At 38.0% G+C, this 16,226-nt stretch overlaps 1 protein-coding gene and 1 long non-coding RNA gene across 2 annotated transcripts; one reads left to right on the top strand and one right to left on the bottom strand.

Moving 5' to 3' along the window:
- Nucleotides 1-1,017: 1,017 nt before the first annotated feature.
- Nucleotides 1,018-15,924, top strand: LOC134817167 (uncharacterized). Its single transcript, XM_063826297.1, has 18 exons — nt 1,018-1,139; nt 1,392-1,499; nt 1,619-2,168; nt 2,500-2,764; nt 3,023-3,094; nt 3,218-3,331; nt 3,540-3,692; nt 3,826-3,981; nt 4,146-4,358; nt 4,471-4,673; nt 4,928-5,112; nt 5,244-5,413; nt 11,126-11,251; nt 12,241-12,375; nt 12,626-12,748; nt 13,006-13,392; nt 13,536-13,703; nt 15,502-15,924. Exons 4-16 carry the CDS (start codon nt 2,647-2,649, stop codon nt 13,059-13,061), a joined length of 1,824 nt encoding a protein of 607 aa, XP_063682367.1. The 5' UTR covers nt 1,018-1,139; nt 1,392-1,499; nt 1,619-2,168; nt 2,500-2,646; the 3' UTR covers nt 13,062-13,392; nt 13,536-13,703; nt 15,502-15,924.
- LOC134817219 (uncharacterized) lies at nt 6,307-7,043 on the bottom strand. Its single transcript, XR_010160487.1, has 2 exons — nt 6,884-7,043; nt 6,307-6,632 (listed from the first exon to the last, which is right to left on the bottom strand). It is a non-coding gene; the product is annotated as an uncharacterized LOC134817219 (long non-coding RNA).
- Nucleotides 15,925-16,226: the final 302 nt, after the last annotated feature.

The raw sequence follows: 16,226 nt of genomic DNA, 5'->3' as shown, positions 1-16,226 counted from the left end.
TAATTCGGTGAAACTATCAATTTCGTGGGCCTAAGTCGGGACAAAATCACCACCGATTGTAAAGCTATATTGTGGTAAAGTCGCGAGAGGGCAAAAATGCCACCCACTGCTCCAAATACTGAGCAGATCCATTATTCTGTTAAGCACTTGGTGTGTACGTTGCGTTTATAATACGATGAACAATTTTCAAATTTCGTTTTTTCGACCGCAGACTTCCTTTTGGCTTTTAGTGTTATAAATAAACAATTTGAAATGTTCTGTTTAAAGTTCATGATGGACGATGGTGGATCAAATGCGTTGTTGGTTGTCAATATATTTCACCAGTCAGCCGAATTATCGCGTGTGTTATGACCTAGTCGACAGAAATTTGGTCACTTTTAGTAATATAAATCTTGACATAGTCAGTAGAAATAGTGCGGTTTTAATGCATCTAGAGCCATTTCAGGACGCCAAAATCGTCTGGTTTCCCCTCCAGCAGGGGCCGCTGGCCGTTGGGGGGCCTGCCCCTAAACCCCCTTGAGTCAGTCGAGGTGGGTTAAAACCCACCTTGCCTAATACACCCTACCCACGAGCCGCCTCTGCACCGCGAAACTTAACTTTGGGGTAACATGTCATTCAATAATGATATCAGAGCGTCATTGTAGCTCTTGGTAAACACTAATCCTGTCGAAAACTAATTATTTTATAACCAATAAGTCCACATATTACCTCACTAAAAACCATTGGTAATTCTGTCTGGAAAAGTTTCGTTAAATGAGCACGAGATTTAATTAGATTTACAGTGGGTGCTCTGGGACAAACTTAAAGGTAATTCTAAAATAAAATTACCGTAATTGTCCTAACAGGTATTAATGAAACAACCAGGAGGCCGACATTCTCGTACATTTTACACATATAGTCATTAGTCATTGTAACGTAGTGTGCGAAAAACAGTTCACGATTACAGAATGATCAAATTACCATATTTTGATCAAATTATCATATTTCCTTTTCGTGTAATTCCGTATTTCTAGCTTTGTTTATCACTTTCTCCCCCTCATGTTGCTTAGGTATTTGCACTTGATGCAGTTTATCTCTTTGTCGCTTAAACATCGATTTTTTTAAACAGCCGATTAATCAGTATGACGATCCATATCCAGGTAAACAAAAACGTGATTATTCTACAAATCGACCCCTTATTCTCATGAAAGGACTTTCTGATAAATTTCAAGGTGCGACACGACTTTTGATCCACTTGTTAGCCTGGATCTTGTTTAGTTGCTGTTTAACAGTAGCACCGCTCATAAACAGTTGGAATGTAGCCGTATCTTTTCCTTTCAAACCTGTGGAAGTGAGGATATTTCATATTATATGTTATTATGCTGTTTTCTGACATGTCCATATGAATCCAGATATACACGGATAAGACTAAGATGAGCTTCAAAGAAACACTCAAAACTATTTTAGTCGAACTTCAGATACCGTGAGAGAGATTATGACCGGCAGAGAATTACAGGAAGGTTTGAACAAATGAAATGATTATTTTCATGCGATGTTCCTTTAATTATATATAATTTATTCTATAGTACTGTTGAGCGTATGTATTCCGTAAAATCAGTAAAACAATTCTTCTCAGTAGAACCAATCCACCAGATACATCAACTGTAGCTCAGCAGCACGAAGGATAGCATACATTGAGCACCGGGAAGTAATGAACTGTAGAAGCAGTGATGGAACTGGGAAAGCATTAACTTGATGTTTTAGCGGGTGAACGTATCCTTTGAAAGCACACACATAATCATACTACAGACACTCTGACAAAGACAGCAATGTCTTCACTTATAATGGAGATCTCATCTGAGATAACATTAACCATGTACAATTTGAAAAACTACAGATTTGATGATTTTGGGAAAAAAATTTCAAATACAAAACTGATAGATCAAATAACCTTCTATTTACTAATCATGAATGCCTTGTAAACCACACTGCTCATCTAAGTAATCATCTTCACAGCTGCTGGAGCCTTGACTATAGTTACGGCAGAATTGAAGGACCCTTATAGAGGACCCAATGGAGAACCTTCACATGGAGGGAACTGTATTAATGATGATTCAACTTACGGTCAACTCGGTGGTAACAAAAACTGGTTGATTGTAACCCTTCAGGAGCAGGCTCAAATTACCAAGGTACAGAATTAAATTTACAGTTTTTTGGCTAGTTTACTAATATATGTTCCTTGTTATAAGACAAGGAACAAACTCTATAGAGACCTTCGTCCCCTTTAATAGCCTTCATGATAATATGTCTGTTCAGTTACTATACCAGTCGATCTGAAACTTTCTTTAGTTTCGAAGCTGAGATATTTTAAACGTACAATACGTACATATATATTAAATAATATAATATCATTAGTAAGGACGTTCAATACAATAAAGAATGCAATCAACATCAAATATTTGAGCACAAAAACTGTTGATAGTAAAAATCATTCATAAAATGAACTAAATTCCTTCTCAGGTAGAGATATATGCACCAGACTCTGAGACCCCTCAGACTGCTATAAAGAATGCCCGCATTTATGTAAAGGGATCAACAGGCAGAGTCTTTTGCGGAGTAGCAAATCTTCAGACCCAATCCGGAATCCTGTTCAACGGAGTGAATCGTATGCGCTACAAAGTTAACTGCCAAGGGTCTCCATCCGGGAATCAAATTCACATCCAATCATCCAGAAACAGCAATTATATGAAAGTAGCCAGAGTTGTGATTTTTGGGATTGACGGAGGTAATATTTTGTAAAATATTATAAATAAATCTATTAATTTAATATTGTTTTAATCTTTATACACTTCCAATCTAATATCAACGCAGCATGATATATATTTGTAGCCCCCCCCCCCCCCCCCGCCCCAGCCCCCAGCCCCTTCCACCACCAACCCCCTCCCCCCCCCCCCCCTCTTTGTAGTAATTCAACTTCCTGATTTCAAACGTTAGATGTAGCAAATATGATGAACAAAACATATTATATACCAATACACCACAGCTGCTGCTCCTGCACAAATATTCAATGAAGACAATGTAGGAGACCCTGCTGTACTTGAGAGAAGAGATGATGGTAAGGTGTTTCATAACTTAGTAGTAGGAACACAAAAGGGAATGTAAATTGATGAAATACTTTACCAATATTGTTGATTTATCAAGAGAGATACTGTTGACCACCCATTGATTGAACATTCAGGAGTAAAGGTGTGGAAACCAGAAATACAGGAGCCAGTCCCCTTCGAAGTGTTAGAAGAACTTGGCCAGAAAGAAAATGCAGTTGAGACTCCCATTGGTTATTTTGCTTATGCTGGTAAGGCTTAAATTGATTGCAACTTAAGTTTTGTAACTGCAAGTTCTTCTTATTAATTGGTTGATTAGGATTGACACAGAAGAGCAATGAACACCCTTTCAAGGACAAGTACTACAACCTGGAAATAAAAATCCTTTGCTGCGTTACAGTAGATTCATGGTAAACCCATAAACGTACACTTAGCTTATCCCATTATATTCTCATAAAGGTTACGTGGACTATTCATTGGGCCTGGATACAAATGCAGAGGAAACCAAACCAGACCAACCTAAAGAAAACCAAACCAAACCGAATTTTGGTCAGAATGATTTACAAACAGCAGTTTCTTCATTTCTCCGCTTTAATGGCTTTGTCGAAGATGGTAAGTTTAGAAGAATAGCAGTTTCATATTCAGTTGTTCGCGGAATATTACTTTCAAATATCTGATCTCAGTTTTTAATAAAAATACAATTCTGTAAAGCTAAGTACAGTTTACCAGATTGCATCTTTGTCAGGAGAGATAACAGATGAAATGATAGAATTCATGCAGAAGGAAAGATGTGGAAATGCTGACCTAGCAATAGGTCAGGATGAGGATAAGTGTACTGACGAGTCAAGTAAAATTAACACACCAGCTAATCAAAAGGCATTAGTTTCCTTCCTGATACCAGGTAAATATTTCCCTGTGTTCACATAAGTTTCCTACACAATACCAAGTGTTTGAAATCTAATATCTGAGTGAGTGAGTGTGGTTAGTATGTGAATAGTATCTAAGATAATGATATCAGCCTAATATTTAAAGACGAAAAGACAATAATGAAATGTTGAAATTCAGGCAGAGAGTCGACAGAGAGAGCAGAACCTGAATCATATTATTTGGAAGTAGACGTAAAGTTCAACAATGTTAGAAACGGACGAAGTCGTTCTATTTTCCTTGGTTTTAACTATCAAGCTGAAAGTGCAAACGGAGGAGACAAACCTCTAGAAATAGTGGCTTTGAGATTCTTGAATAATAAGCTTTGTGTACAATTCCTCACTTTATTTGATGGTCAGTATACTTTTAAATCTTTTAAAATCAAACATTTTAAGAACTGAAATATTGAATATTTCCACTTGCACAGTAGATATTCCTCATCACGAAATTATAATTAATATCTCAGGTCAATTTGTCTCAAACCTGGTTTCTAAGGAAACTGTGTTGGAATCATGCTACACCCCTAACTCAAATGAGGAGAAAACACTTTCTTTTAAAGTCAGACTGGACGTGTACAAGGACATGGCAGGGATTTTGGGAGTAGCATCTCTTTCAATAAAAGGAAAAGAAGTGGCTAAAAATGTATATAAGACTGGAATAATTTCTTCGGTAAGCTTTTAATTTTAACACTTACACATTAAACAGATATATGGTGATGATAACATGTTGAAAATTTCCACAGTGCTAATAGAAATAATCCAATCAATAGCTGCAACCATCATAAAGCGCTTCAATCACGTATGGGTAGTCATGATCAGGCATTGCCAGCTAATTGTGTGTCTCATGGCTATACGTTTTATGATTTGCTTATTTATGTTTTAAGCGAAAAAACAAGATGGATCCATCACCTGTATTTCACACAGGCTGTGGTGATGAGAGATCAAGGTGACATTGAGGTCACTTTGTCCCGAATTTGTAAGAGGTGGACATTATCTGATGATGGTTCAACTAGACGTATCAAACCAACCCGCAGAAAGCGTTTTGCAATCTCTAAGCATAAATGGGAAACTGCTGAAAACCTTATAAGATTCAATTTTCAGAATTACAGGTAAATTGAAAAATTTGTAAATATAGAGAAAGCAAAATCACATTGTACGTAAAATCACATTGTACGTAAATCACTCACCTTAACTTGAAATGCCAAAAAATGTCTCAAACACATTCCAGTCTCTGTTTCAGTACCGCACTAGGGCAAGAGGGCACAAGGACTGGGGTTATCGATGCATTACAACTTTTTTCTGATGCAGCTGGTTTCAATTTCCAAGAAGTGGTTCCAACAGCGACAGCTGAGATAGTGTTCATGTTTATCAAAGGTATTCATGCGGACCAGAAAACCTTCCACGGTAATGGTTAGTTTGCATGAGGCTGCAACACAAATAAATCTAGCATTCCCCTTACATTATATTTATTAATCAAAAATGTGAAAAACAATGATATATATAATCACCCTACGCGCGTGGGGTGGACTCCTGGGGTGGACTTTTATTCAGCGCGTATTTTGTAGCCTGTTCAACTTGACGTTTTGATTCGTTACTATCTCAATGTCACAGATACACAGAATGTGAGGTGATCATCTTAAAGAGAAACGTCTCAGCTTTCACCTGGTGTAAAGTTTATCTTTGTACTCAAAATATAGCTCGCTCAGTGTGCAATAGAAGTTGACAATACAATAACCACGTCTGCGACCGGTCGTCAGATACCGGAGTGTTGCACAAAATTGGGTCCCTAAATTAAAATTCTATGACACAGTTACCATGCAGAAATGTCTGGAGTAACATTTGGTGAAAATTTGAAGGGTCTACTGTAAATATTGCAAAAGTTATTGAAAACAAACTAGCTTAATCAGAAGTTTTTGGGAAAATTTCAAATTTTGTACGTAGTGGGGTCTACAGGGGTGGACTCTTGCGGCGCGCATCTGACGGAGTGGCTTTTTCAACAGCCGTCAGTACGGCCAATATCAGAGCACAAATTATTGTGAGTAAGACCTTAATGATCAGCTATGAACCCCTCACTAGAGTAGTAACCGTATCTAAAAACAAGGAAATGTTATTCCCTCAAAGCTCAAATTTTTTACTCTTCTCAGTGCAGTTAGTGTTACTATGAATGTACTAGCTAAGTATCGTTGATCGTAGCTGCATTACACAGTAGAAAGTAACCAAGGAAGACTGCTGATTAACGAAGCAATTTCAACGTGAACAGTTCCAAAATACATAATCATGGCGACGATAGTTCAACTTGAACCTTTATAGTTTTTACAGTCTAAAATCACAATAAAATCACGTGAACTGCAAATCACAAAATCAAATCACTCAAATCTGATAGTCCCGTTACAGTACGCTTTCGTGACAACCTCAACGCTTAAAAAATAAATATTATCCAGTCTTGTGACCACCGATGGCCCTAACTCTCCCTTGTCCGCGAGGAGAATCGTTGCGACCATGGGGTTTCAGTTCTTTGTTCTTCCCACTCGGCTTCGATAGATCGAATTGGCTGGAAGTCAATCTATCAGAAAGACCTTTGTCGATCTCAGGGGCGTGGTAAATTGTGGATGTCGGAGTATAAAGCTTCCTGAAAAGATTGAGACATTCACTCGGTCTGTTGTAAATATCAAATAGTCCTTGTAGGCAGAGATTTAACTTATGTTGGGTTTGATAACTAGAGAAGGCGATTTGATATTCATTGATAGTATAAGCATATAAGCATAAGTGATAAGTTTATATACCCTTTTTATGGTACCTCGAGGCTCGATATCTGTATTCAGTAATCATCACTCAAAATCTACTTATTAAATTTATTAATTAAACAAGTTAATGTATTACCGTCCTAGAGAGGTTTCCTGAGAATTTGAAGTCTCTGTAGGTTGCTGGCATGTCTACTAAGCTCTTCGATTGAGGAGTTTTGGACCCCTCGGCGGTCCAAATGATTTATAATGCTGTGGGCATTTTCAACATCTATCGAGGTAAACGCCCTCGCAGCATAACCTGTAGAGAATGAACATGTCATCAATGTGAAGTTCAATGATAAAAATCAGAGTGGCCGATTTCAACGGGCAGAATTCTAATATCATGGCCATGGGGAATGGACTATTTTTTGTCGATTTTGCAAACCAAACTGGCAAACGATTGTTGATTTTCGTCACTAGTCTAAAATGAATGCAAACGTTCGGCCGAACATTTACATGATTAGAAACTTACCGGATTCTTTCGTTATTATGTACAGACATGGCCGGGCTTGGGTTCCGCATACGATATCTTCTATCAGATTAAAGTTGAACCCACATTTTGTACTGCTCGTGGGAGGAGGAAAGCAAACGGAGACCTTTTCCATGAGCATCTCGTGTAGTACCATCATCATGTCGATTCTGATATCAGCTGCAAAATTCGTCTATTACTAAATGCTAGCTTTTCGAACTTCGTATCTTGGAAATAACAACTTCTATGAAAGAACACACACACACACACACACACACACACACACACACACACACACACACACACACACACACACACACACACACACACACACACACACACACACACACACACACACACACACACACACACACACACACACACACACACACACACACACACACACACACACACACACACACAGACAGATACACACACCCACAAACACATACAGACATAGACACACACACACAGAGACACAGACATACAGGCATACAGGCATAAAAACAGACACAGACGGATACACAGACAGACACACAGACAGACACAGTTACACACAGACAAGGACACACAGACACACACCCACAAACACATACAGACATAGACACACACACACAGACACAGACATACAGGCATACAGGCATAAAAACAGACACAGACGGATACACAGACAGACACACAGACAGACACAGTTACACACAGACAAGGACACACAGACACACACCCACAAACACATACAGACATAGACACACAGACACAGGCATAAACACAGACACACACAGACACAGACGGACACACAGACAGACACAGTACACACAGACACACACAGACACACACAGACACACACACATAAACACACATAGTTCACTTCAGTGCACTACATTACAATTACAGACACACGCAGTACAATCAGAGACACACACACGATACAAAGACAGACACAGACACAAACACACAGAGTACACTTCAGTACAATCACAGACGCAGGCACAAAGACATATACAAGAAGAGCAGATTGAAGTACCTTCATTTGCAGATGTTGACGCATTGATCTGTGGGATATGTTCTTCAGTCTGTAACTGATCATCTGCTAGAACTGTCTCATCTGGATCAACCGGAGGAGTATCTTCCGGCAGGAGTCTGAGTGGGTCTATCGGGACAGCCATGGATCGCTCTCCCTACCTTGTTGAATTAAAGACAAAGGTCAACGACGGATGTCGCATGTTAGTCCTGTAACTAAATGTAATCCAAAATAGTGAATAAATAATTTTTACATCTGAACGATTGTATGTCTGAATGGTGATTTTTAATCAATGAACAAAAATTCAGGATTTTACCTTCTGTTAAGCTGTTAGCAATGACGCTAGCACCCTCTCCCTACAAAACGACCATATCTCGGTCTGAAGCTTTAAACCGTCTTGCCTCAGCAGCCATCTAGCACAGTCGACCTGTCCTGTTAATTGTGTGATCATCAAGTTACCAAATTTAATCCTTCAATATTCAAATAATTGATTATTAGACAAAACAGAGTTTAGAGCTCGACGTATGCTTCAGGGTTTCACACTGTGCTGTAATCAAACGCATGACTAAAACCTCTTGCTACTATTACCAATAAACCCATATTGTTAAGGCGGTCGAATGATTTACCTGAGTTGATCGCGTCCATGAAAGGGTTAAACTGCGTTCTGTCCAGCTTGTTAATGTCCGTTCCAGCAGCCAGCAGTGCCTCCGCCTCCGTCACTCTCCCTGCTTTGCATGGCCAGTGAAGCGTAGAGCTCCCCTCTAAGCTCTTTGACGATCCGACGAAGGATCCAGATTCCTTCTTTTGAGATTGCTTCAATTCTTCCTGGAGTATGCGGATTACCATTTATATACTTCCATACAGGGCGCGTGAACAATCAGCAATGAATTATCAATTAATCAATCTAGTTTTTGATTAGAAAGTCCACAGATTGTGATACATTGGATTTGATATTGGAAAAGACATAGCTTACCAAATACCTTTTCATGGGCTTTTTGGAGGACAGGGATGACTTATTCCTGCGTGCCATTACACCATAACTATCTGCTGTAACAGCAAAAATTAGAATTATGTCGGACATAATTCTAAAAAATTGGAACATCGTAGTTAATCAGTGTGGTGCTAACAACAGAGAGCGATTTGAACGGTAGGCAATTTCATAAATTCCATTAACGCGATATAAGGATGATTGGAACAGGCTAAAATCTACTATGTAGCATTGATAACTGGCTATATCGCTGCATTAAACGATAAAAGTATTGCTAACTATGGATATTCTAAGTGATCTAGGCAGAGGGGAACCGGCACAGCCAGATTGCGTTGTCTTCAGTGACTAAGTTTCACGATAGTAAAATTGACCTTATTTATTTTTAAAAAGGATGCACAGTTCAAGCAATAAATCGATCAGCTGCTCATATGATATTTGCATTTAAAGGAGGGCCCAGTGCAGTGACAAGTAAGTCTGTTAAGGCAACATTTAGTTCTGAGATTAGCTGAGTCTTGACAAAGATAAGTTGAGTTTCGAGAAAGTGCACACGGATAAAGTTATCAAGTGAAAATGATAAGACTAAGTTAGGGTCCAGTCAACAGAATGGCAGCTGTAACAGAAACAGTTCATTGGATAGGAGAGTAGGGGATTATGACGGAGTGAAGTTTATATAGCAGGGCAAACAAAAAACAACTGACAGCACTGAGCAAGTGAACTGGAAAATTGAGGAAGGGAAATAACTGTGGTTGTCAGCCCTTTCCGTAGCAATCAGGATTTCCCACGAGATCGATCAGGCAATCAGGATTTCCCACGAGACTGCTCCATCCGATGCGCGCACTTTTGTCACGTGACGGCCACGTGACGCTCAAATCGTTGTCACGTGGTACAGAAGGGAGGTTCCTAGAGCGTTGATCTCGACAAGAGGGAGTTTCTCACGGTTTATCTTCAATAACTATCGCTATTTTTATAGTAGAGAGTTGAAACTTTCACCAAATGTTTCCCTAGACATTTCTGCATGGTAACTGTGTCATAGAATTTTAATTTAGGGACCCAATTTTGTGCAACACTCCGGTATCTGACGACCGGTCGCAGACGTGGTTATTGTATTGTCAACTTCTATTGCACACTGAGCGAGCTATATTTTGAGTACAAAGATAAACTTTACACCAGGTGAAAGCTGAGACGTTTCTCTTTAAGATGATCACCTCACATTCTGTGTATCTGTGACATTGAGATAGTAACGAATCAAAACGTCAAGTTGAACAGGCTACAAAATACGCGCTGAATAAAAGTCCACCCCAGGAGTCCACCCCACGCGCGTAGGGTGATAATAATCAAGGATTTATAGAAATGTGCAGTCGTTCACATATTACGTAATCAGCCGGGGGGGGGGGGGGAGGTGGGGGATATCATAACAATGATTTCGGCTAATAATGATCAGGGTAGCATGAAACGTAGTGAAAAGAGTTTTCCAGGGGAAAAAAGTCAAAAAGGGGGGGGGGGGGGGTCAGGCCATATGGCCCATGATTACGTAATTTTGCTGTCAGGTGGGTTTTGATTACGGTTGACTACAGAGGGGGAACTGGGGAGGGGAGTAAACATTGCTAAAATATTGATTAGGTAATATGTAACGACCCCATATTAATCAATCAAATAATTGAAATGTATGAAATAGTAACATGCAACAATCGTTATATCATATATATTGTACATCAAACAAATTAAAATTTTTAACATGTTTATACAGGGTGGCCCAAAAGTGACTACCCACACGCAACCTCTTAATAACTCACGTAATTCGTCTCTTAATTGCACCAAAATTACTTATACAATATAACAATATACTTTTATACATTTTTAGGAGTCGAGAAAGCTCATGCCTTTGTTCCAACTCACAGTGAAATTCATTTCAATGATTTCGAGACGTTTACTATGGGACAAGCAGATGGAGCAACTAGCATGTTGTATGTTGCTGCCCATGAAATTGGTGAGGATATTATCTTGTGTTTTGGTCGAATAATTGTTTTGAGATTATTCTATTCTTGAATCTTCAGCTTGTGATTTACAATCGTTTCATAACCTGATAACCATGTTTAGAATATTTCTTATTATAAAACCCTTTCAGTATACAGTAAAGGTTAACTTAAATTGTACTGTACTGAGAAATAAACATTGTGTGTCCTAAGTATTAATTAAATATGCTTATTAAGGGGGGGGGGGGGGGGATTTCAGCCTCAACATAGCAGTTGGCCAATAAACTGGGACCCGTGACCACACTTTTGAGAAGTTCTGGACCCCAACCGCCAAAAGACCACTAAAAATAAAGAAAACTGCCCTTATCTCAGTTGGCGATTTTCGTGAAGTGACTTCACCAGAAAGCCTAAAGCTTTTTCATTTTTCAAAATTTCCCCATGAAATTTTCTGAATGGTTTTGGAATCGCCTCAGGACCTTATTGTTTGGGCCAGATTTTTGAGTAAGGCTTTTTTTAAATTGGTGGAAAAAAATGTTTTTGTGCAAAATAATTTGTTGGCCAAAAAAGTTTTAAAGGCCTAACCTCAAAAAACGAGGTCTAAGATTTTCAAAATTGAATACAACATTTTTAAAGGTCTATATCTCAAAATATTTTATGAGCGATCTCCTTTAAATGGTCCCTAGAACATATCCTGAAAGTTTCAGGGTGATTGCTCAAAAAATGTGGGAGAAGATAGATTTTTAGACACGATTTTTAGAATTTGCGATTGAAAATCGCTCGCGCAATACAATTACACATTGGGCTCATAAATGCTGACCTTAGACCGGCGATAATTTCGGCTAGGAACAATATTTTTCCATGGGACCAAAAGCAGCTGATAGATATCACTCCCCTCTATCAGAAACAACTATAAAGTCGATTTCGATAGAATTTTGATGAAGACCCCCCCCCCCCCCCGGCCCCCTTAAGCAATTTAATTGCTTTAAATAACAACATAACTTAGGGCACGCTCTTGGAATTCTCCACTCACCACAAGCGGATGCTTTGATGAAAGCAGGATATCCACTTAACGTACGCGCATTTAGCTTCCAGCATCTGCATGATGATGATGTCAGAGCAGTCAAAACATTGTACCCAGGTACCTCTATTAGAATAGCAATGTAAAAGAAGTTATTATGAACTTAAGCGATCAAAACTAATCCATAATATACAATTTGCATTCTGGTATTGACATTTACTGTACAATGTTTTTCCAGAATTTTCACCTTTCATGATAATTGTCACACTGGAGTGTTTAAATGGAAAACCTATTGTATAAGTTGCAATAATATTATGATCCATGTTTGCAATTATTTTGCTATTAAAGTTTACATTTTATATCTTAACAGAACTCTCTGGTACTGGAAGACTAGAAAAGTTATCAACAGTAGCTAAGGAAACAAAATACACACCCAAAATCCCATTTCCAACAGAATGCTACTCTCATATAGATGCTGCTCTACAAGTAAAAGGTGAGAGTTTAACACATCATATTTAGCCTTTTTTCAGGAGATATCTGAGATAATGATGGTGCCAAAATGGGGGGGGGGGGGTTATGGCACTTTTCTAGTTTTCACATAATATATGATATCAGGGACAAAAGGATTTTGCGCTCCTGAGATATCACGCTTTTGTCGATTTTTTAAACGTTTACCTCCTCCCTCTGGTTTTTATAAATCGAAATGAAATTATAGTTCTGTTTAGATTTCATCATGGTTTATTACTTCAGAATTTGCATTTATTGTATCTGGACCAACAATTTGGAAAATGAGGGAAAGAGTCTGATGCGTGGTCTAAATTTGATGACTATCCTAAGAGAGTGACAAGTGTATTTCAACAAGCGATTGGTGGAGTGGAGGCTATTTTTAAAGTTGAAGCCAAAAGCGATATAACTAAATTTTCAGCTTTTGTGCTTCATGGCAACAACTTGATATCTAGATACAACATTCTCCTACGTGACAATGCAGAACCATTAATTACCATTAATTGGTCGGGGAAAGAAAGGAATAGTTTTTTGACTAAAGGAAAGACTACAATTGACCAAACAATTAAAGCAGCATTCACATTTGGAGACAAAACTATACTAGTAGCAGATGACTTGCAAAGTTACTTTGAGGTTAGTTTTGATTATCACAACATTTGGGTGTTGGTTGTAAATAAATCTTCATGGATTCATCACCAAGTCCATACTTCTCCTCAGTCAATCAAAAATAATATAATATATGCAAAGTAAGAAAATAAAGTTTCGAAATATTTCAGCTATCTTGGAGATTCAGACCAAAAGATGGGGAGCCATTGTTAGCTGGTATAAAAAAACTAACTGATATGAACAAATTATTTGGACGATCGCCTCCAAAAGCATTTAATGCTGCCATGACATTTAAAGTGGTTGGAGAAGACAAGGAAAACATATACCAGTTTAGAAAGGTGAGTTCAACTTTAAGCTTCACTTTTAATGTTTTTCTGGAAAATAGTCTTGTTTCATTAATAAAACAAAAGTTAATAAAACAAAAGTTAAATTTATTACCAATTATTCAATCAATACATATCATAAATTCTAATATTGGAAACACAATGCAAAATGGATGTCTTAAACTATAATTTCATTGTGACTAATAATCTATTGACTTTCAAAGTTGAATTTTAGTTAAGTATGAAATGCCACCACATCATAGTTAGGGTAAAATGTTATTTTTAAATTTTAAAATTGAGAAGATTGCTCTATGGCTTAAAATGTAAAATTCTAGCAAAAGATATCTTATTTTTAAATAGTTGGTTACAGTTTATGACAGTACTGGCATGACTAGTTTTATTGTGGCTGGTAAAAGGACCCAGTTGCCTGTAAGGGCTTTACCGAACCCCAGGGGACCACAATGTGATAAGATCAGGCCAGATGTTTCTATGTAGAGCAATTTATTTATTTTGGAGCTATGATTACGTGGTATAGCTGGTGGTCATGTTTAAAGGTCAGTTTATCCTTGTGTGCTAATTATCCATCCAGATGCTTAGTGATGTGGGTAAATCATGCCCTTCTACGATATATAATGTTTGACCATAAATTTGTTTTTACCACATAAACTGTGGCACTAATGTCAATTAACAATATTTACATTCATTGATATTTAAAGCGTGTTTTTTCCCCAGCACTACTACACAACAAAAACCTGTCGGCCCACCGAGGAAACACGGTCGCAGAACAAAGAGCCCAATTGTGCTCTTCTATTCTGTGATCGTGTGTATCTACTATAAACTAGCTAAATATACTAAGAAAATTTAATGGAATCATTACAGTCGTTTGATAAGTTCACGTGTCAAAGTAATGTTCATGGTGATCATATTTTTTGATCCCCGGTGGGCAAACACTCGTCCGAAAGGTCAAGGCAAACCTGTCGATGTTTCACCATACGAAGTAAGGCGATTTGAACATATACTCAGCTTACAACTCAACCCATGGGACGAGACGTCGTGAGCCTCAAAATTCTTCAAAATATACAGCACATACCTAGTTAGCAAACACTAAACACAACATACATACGATACCAAATAATGTATAATGCCATTACTAATTCGAAAGAAAATATATCTGCTATCTAATTTAAAAAATTGAAGAATAAACCTGAAGAAAGGGGAAGGAGAGGGGTTTGGGAGAGGCAGAGTAGGAAAACAACAGGATCCTGTGCCGCAGGATTTTAAATTTGTTGTATGATGATTCGTTTTGTTTCGTCTCTTAGATTAATATATAGGTCTGATACCCTTGTCATGGTTCTTTGCAATAACACCGTGGTTTACTCATATGATTAAGTTTAGTTAATTAACCTATTTCAATGATAATTCATTTGCATCAAAGTTGTAACTGCACCATAGTTGTCTGTCATATTTAGATTGTAGAGCATTAATTGAGCATTAATGGTGAAGCCTGGTTTGGTGTTTAGAAATGTTTTAGATGGGCAGTTAGTTATATTTAGACCCTCTAGAAGATATTTCCAAAGGTGGTTCAGTGGTGTAACAAAGGGCCCGCGCCGCTGACCCCAATGTGTGGGGGGCGCCATCTTAGGGGGCGCCAAATCGTCGCTTGAATGCTAGCATAACTGCGCGTTTTGCTCTAAAAACACACTTTTTCAATTTTTAGGTTGATAGCATCTTATTTACCTGGGCCTGGAGGCTATATTGTCAATTGTAGCCGCTGATGCTAGTACGTCACTGTATTTTTTATGCTTTGTTTCAGGACGTCGTGTATCAAGAAGAACCGTTCCCAAATCACATCACCGAAGGCGTAAATGCTACGCGTACATGGAATAAAGTCCCAGACCATTTCAAAATCGCTGGATGGTGTCCTATAGACTGGTAGTTAACATAATATAATAAACACCAACATTTACACCAACATTTTTGTTTCCTATTTTGATGAATAATACAATTGAGCCATATTATTTTTGATATTTGTGATTTGAGCGAATAATATGCAATATTTTGGTCATTCGAACATCAGTCATTTTGCATGAAATATAAACTTAAATTCATAATTTAAAATTCAATAAACAATACATTTTTTATATATATAGAGGGGGGGCCAAAAGTCAGTACCCATACGTTGGGTCTTATACCACCGCCTTGTTTTATATTTGAGAGTTGTTGCTTTGCAGATGGCAAACTGTACTTACTGTACCTACTTATTCGAGGTACAATGTACATTTTTTTTGTTGATAAAATTCAAACAATATACACATAACAATGATCCTATCATATATAAAAATTCGATAAAAATCTGATTAAATTTTATTATTTATAAAAACCCTTTAAGTAGTAAAAATAGCCAAGCAGAGAAACGATCGACGATGCGAAGCAAGAATGCTAGTTTGCGCGGCGCGTCAGAGTCCTCCAAAGGTACTATACAATGTACATGGCTTCTACCGTCCCAGCTTTCGATAAGTGTAGTGTTTGATGCATGCA

Source organism: Bolinopsis microptera, chromosome 6 (assembly GCF_026151205.1).
Source record: "Bolinopsis microptera isolate Bmic1 chromosome 6, MBARI_Bmic_1.0, whole genome shotgun sequence".
In the NCBI taxonomy this organism is placed as follows: Eukaryota; Metazoa; Ctenophora; class Tentaculata; order Lobata; family Bolinopsidae; genus Bolinopsis; species Bolinopsis microptera.
Note: the sequence above shows the minus strand (reverse complement) of the source record. Positions and strands in the feature narration are given on the sequence as shown.

Excerpts from the sequence above, each read along its gene's own strand:
- LOC134817167 (XM_063826297.1), top strand. The coding sequence starts at position 2,647 with ATGCGCTACAAAGTTAACTGCCAAGGGTCTCCATCCGGGAATCAAATT. Across the intron at positions 3,982-4,145 it reads AGTTTCCTTCCTGATACCAG|GCAGAGAGTCGACAGAGAGA; the intron begins GTAAATATTTCC and ends GTTGAAATTCAG. Across the intron at positions 4,359-4,470 it reads ATTCCTCACTTTATTTGATG|GTCAATTTGTCTCAAACCTG; the intron begins GTCAGTATACTT and ends TTAATATCTCAG.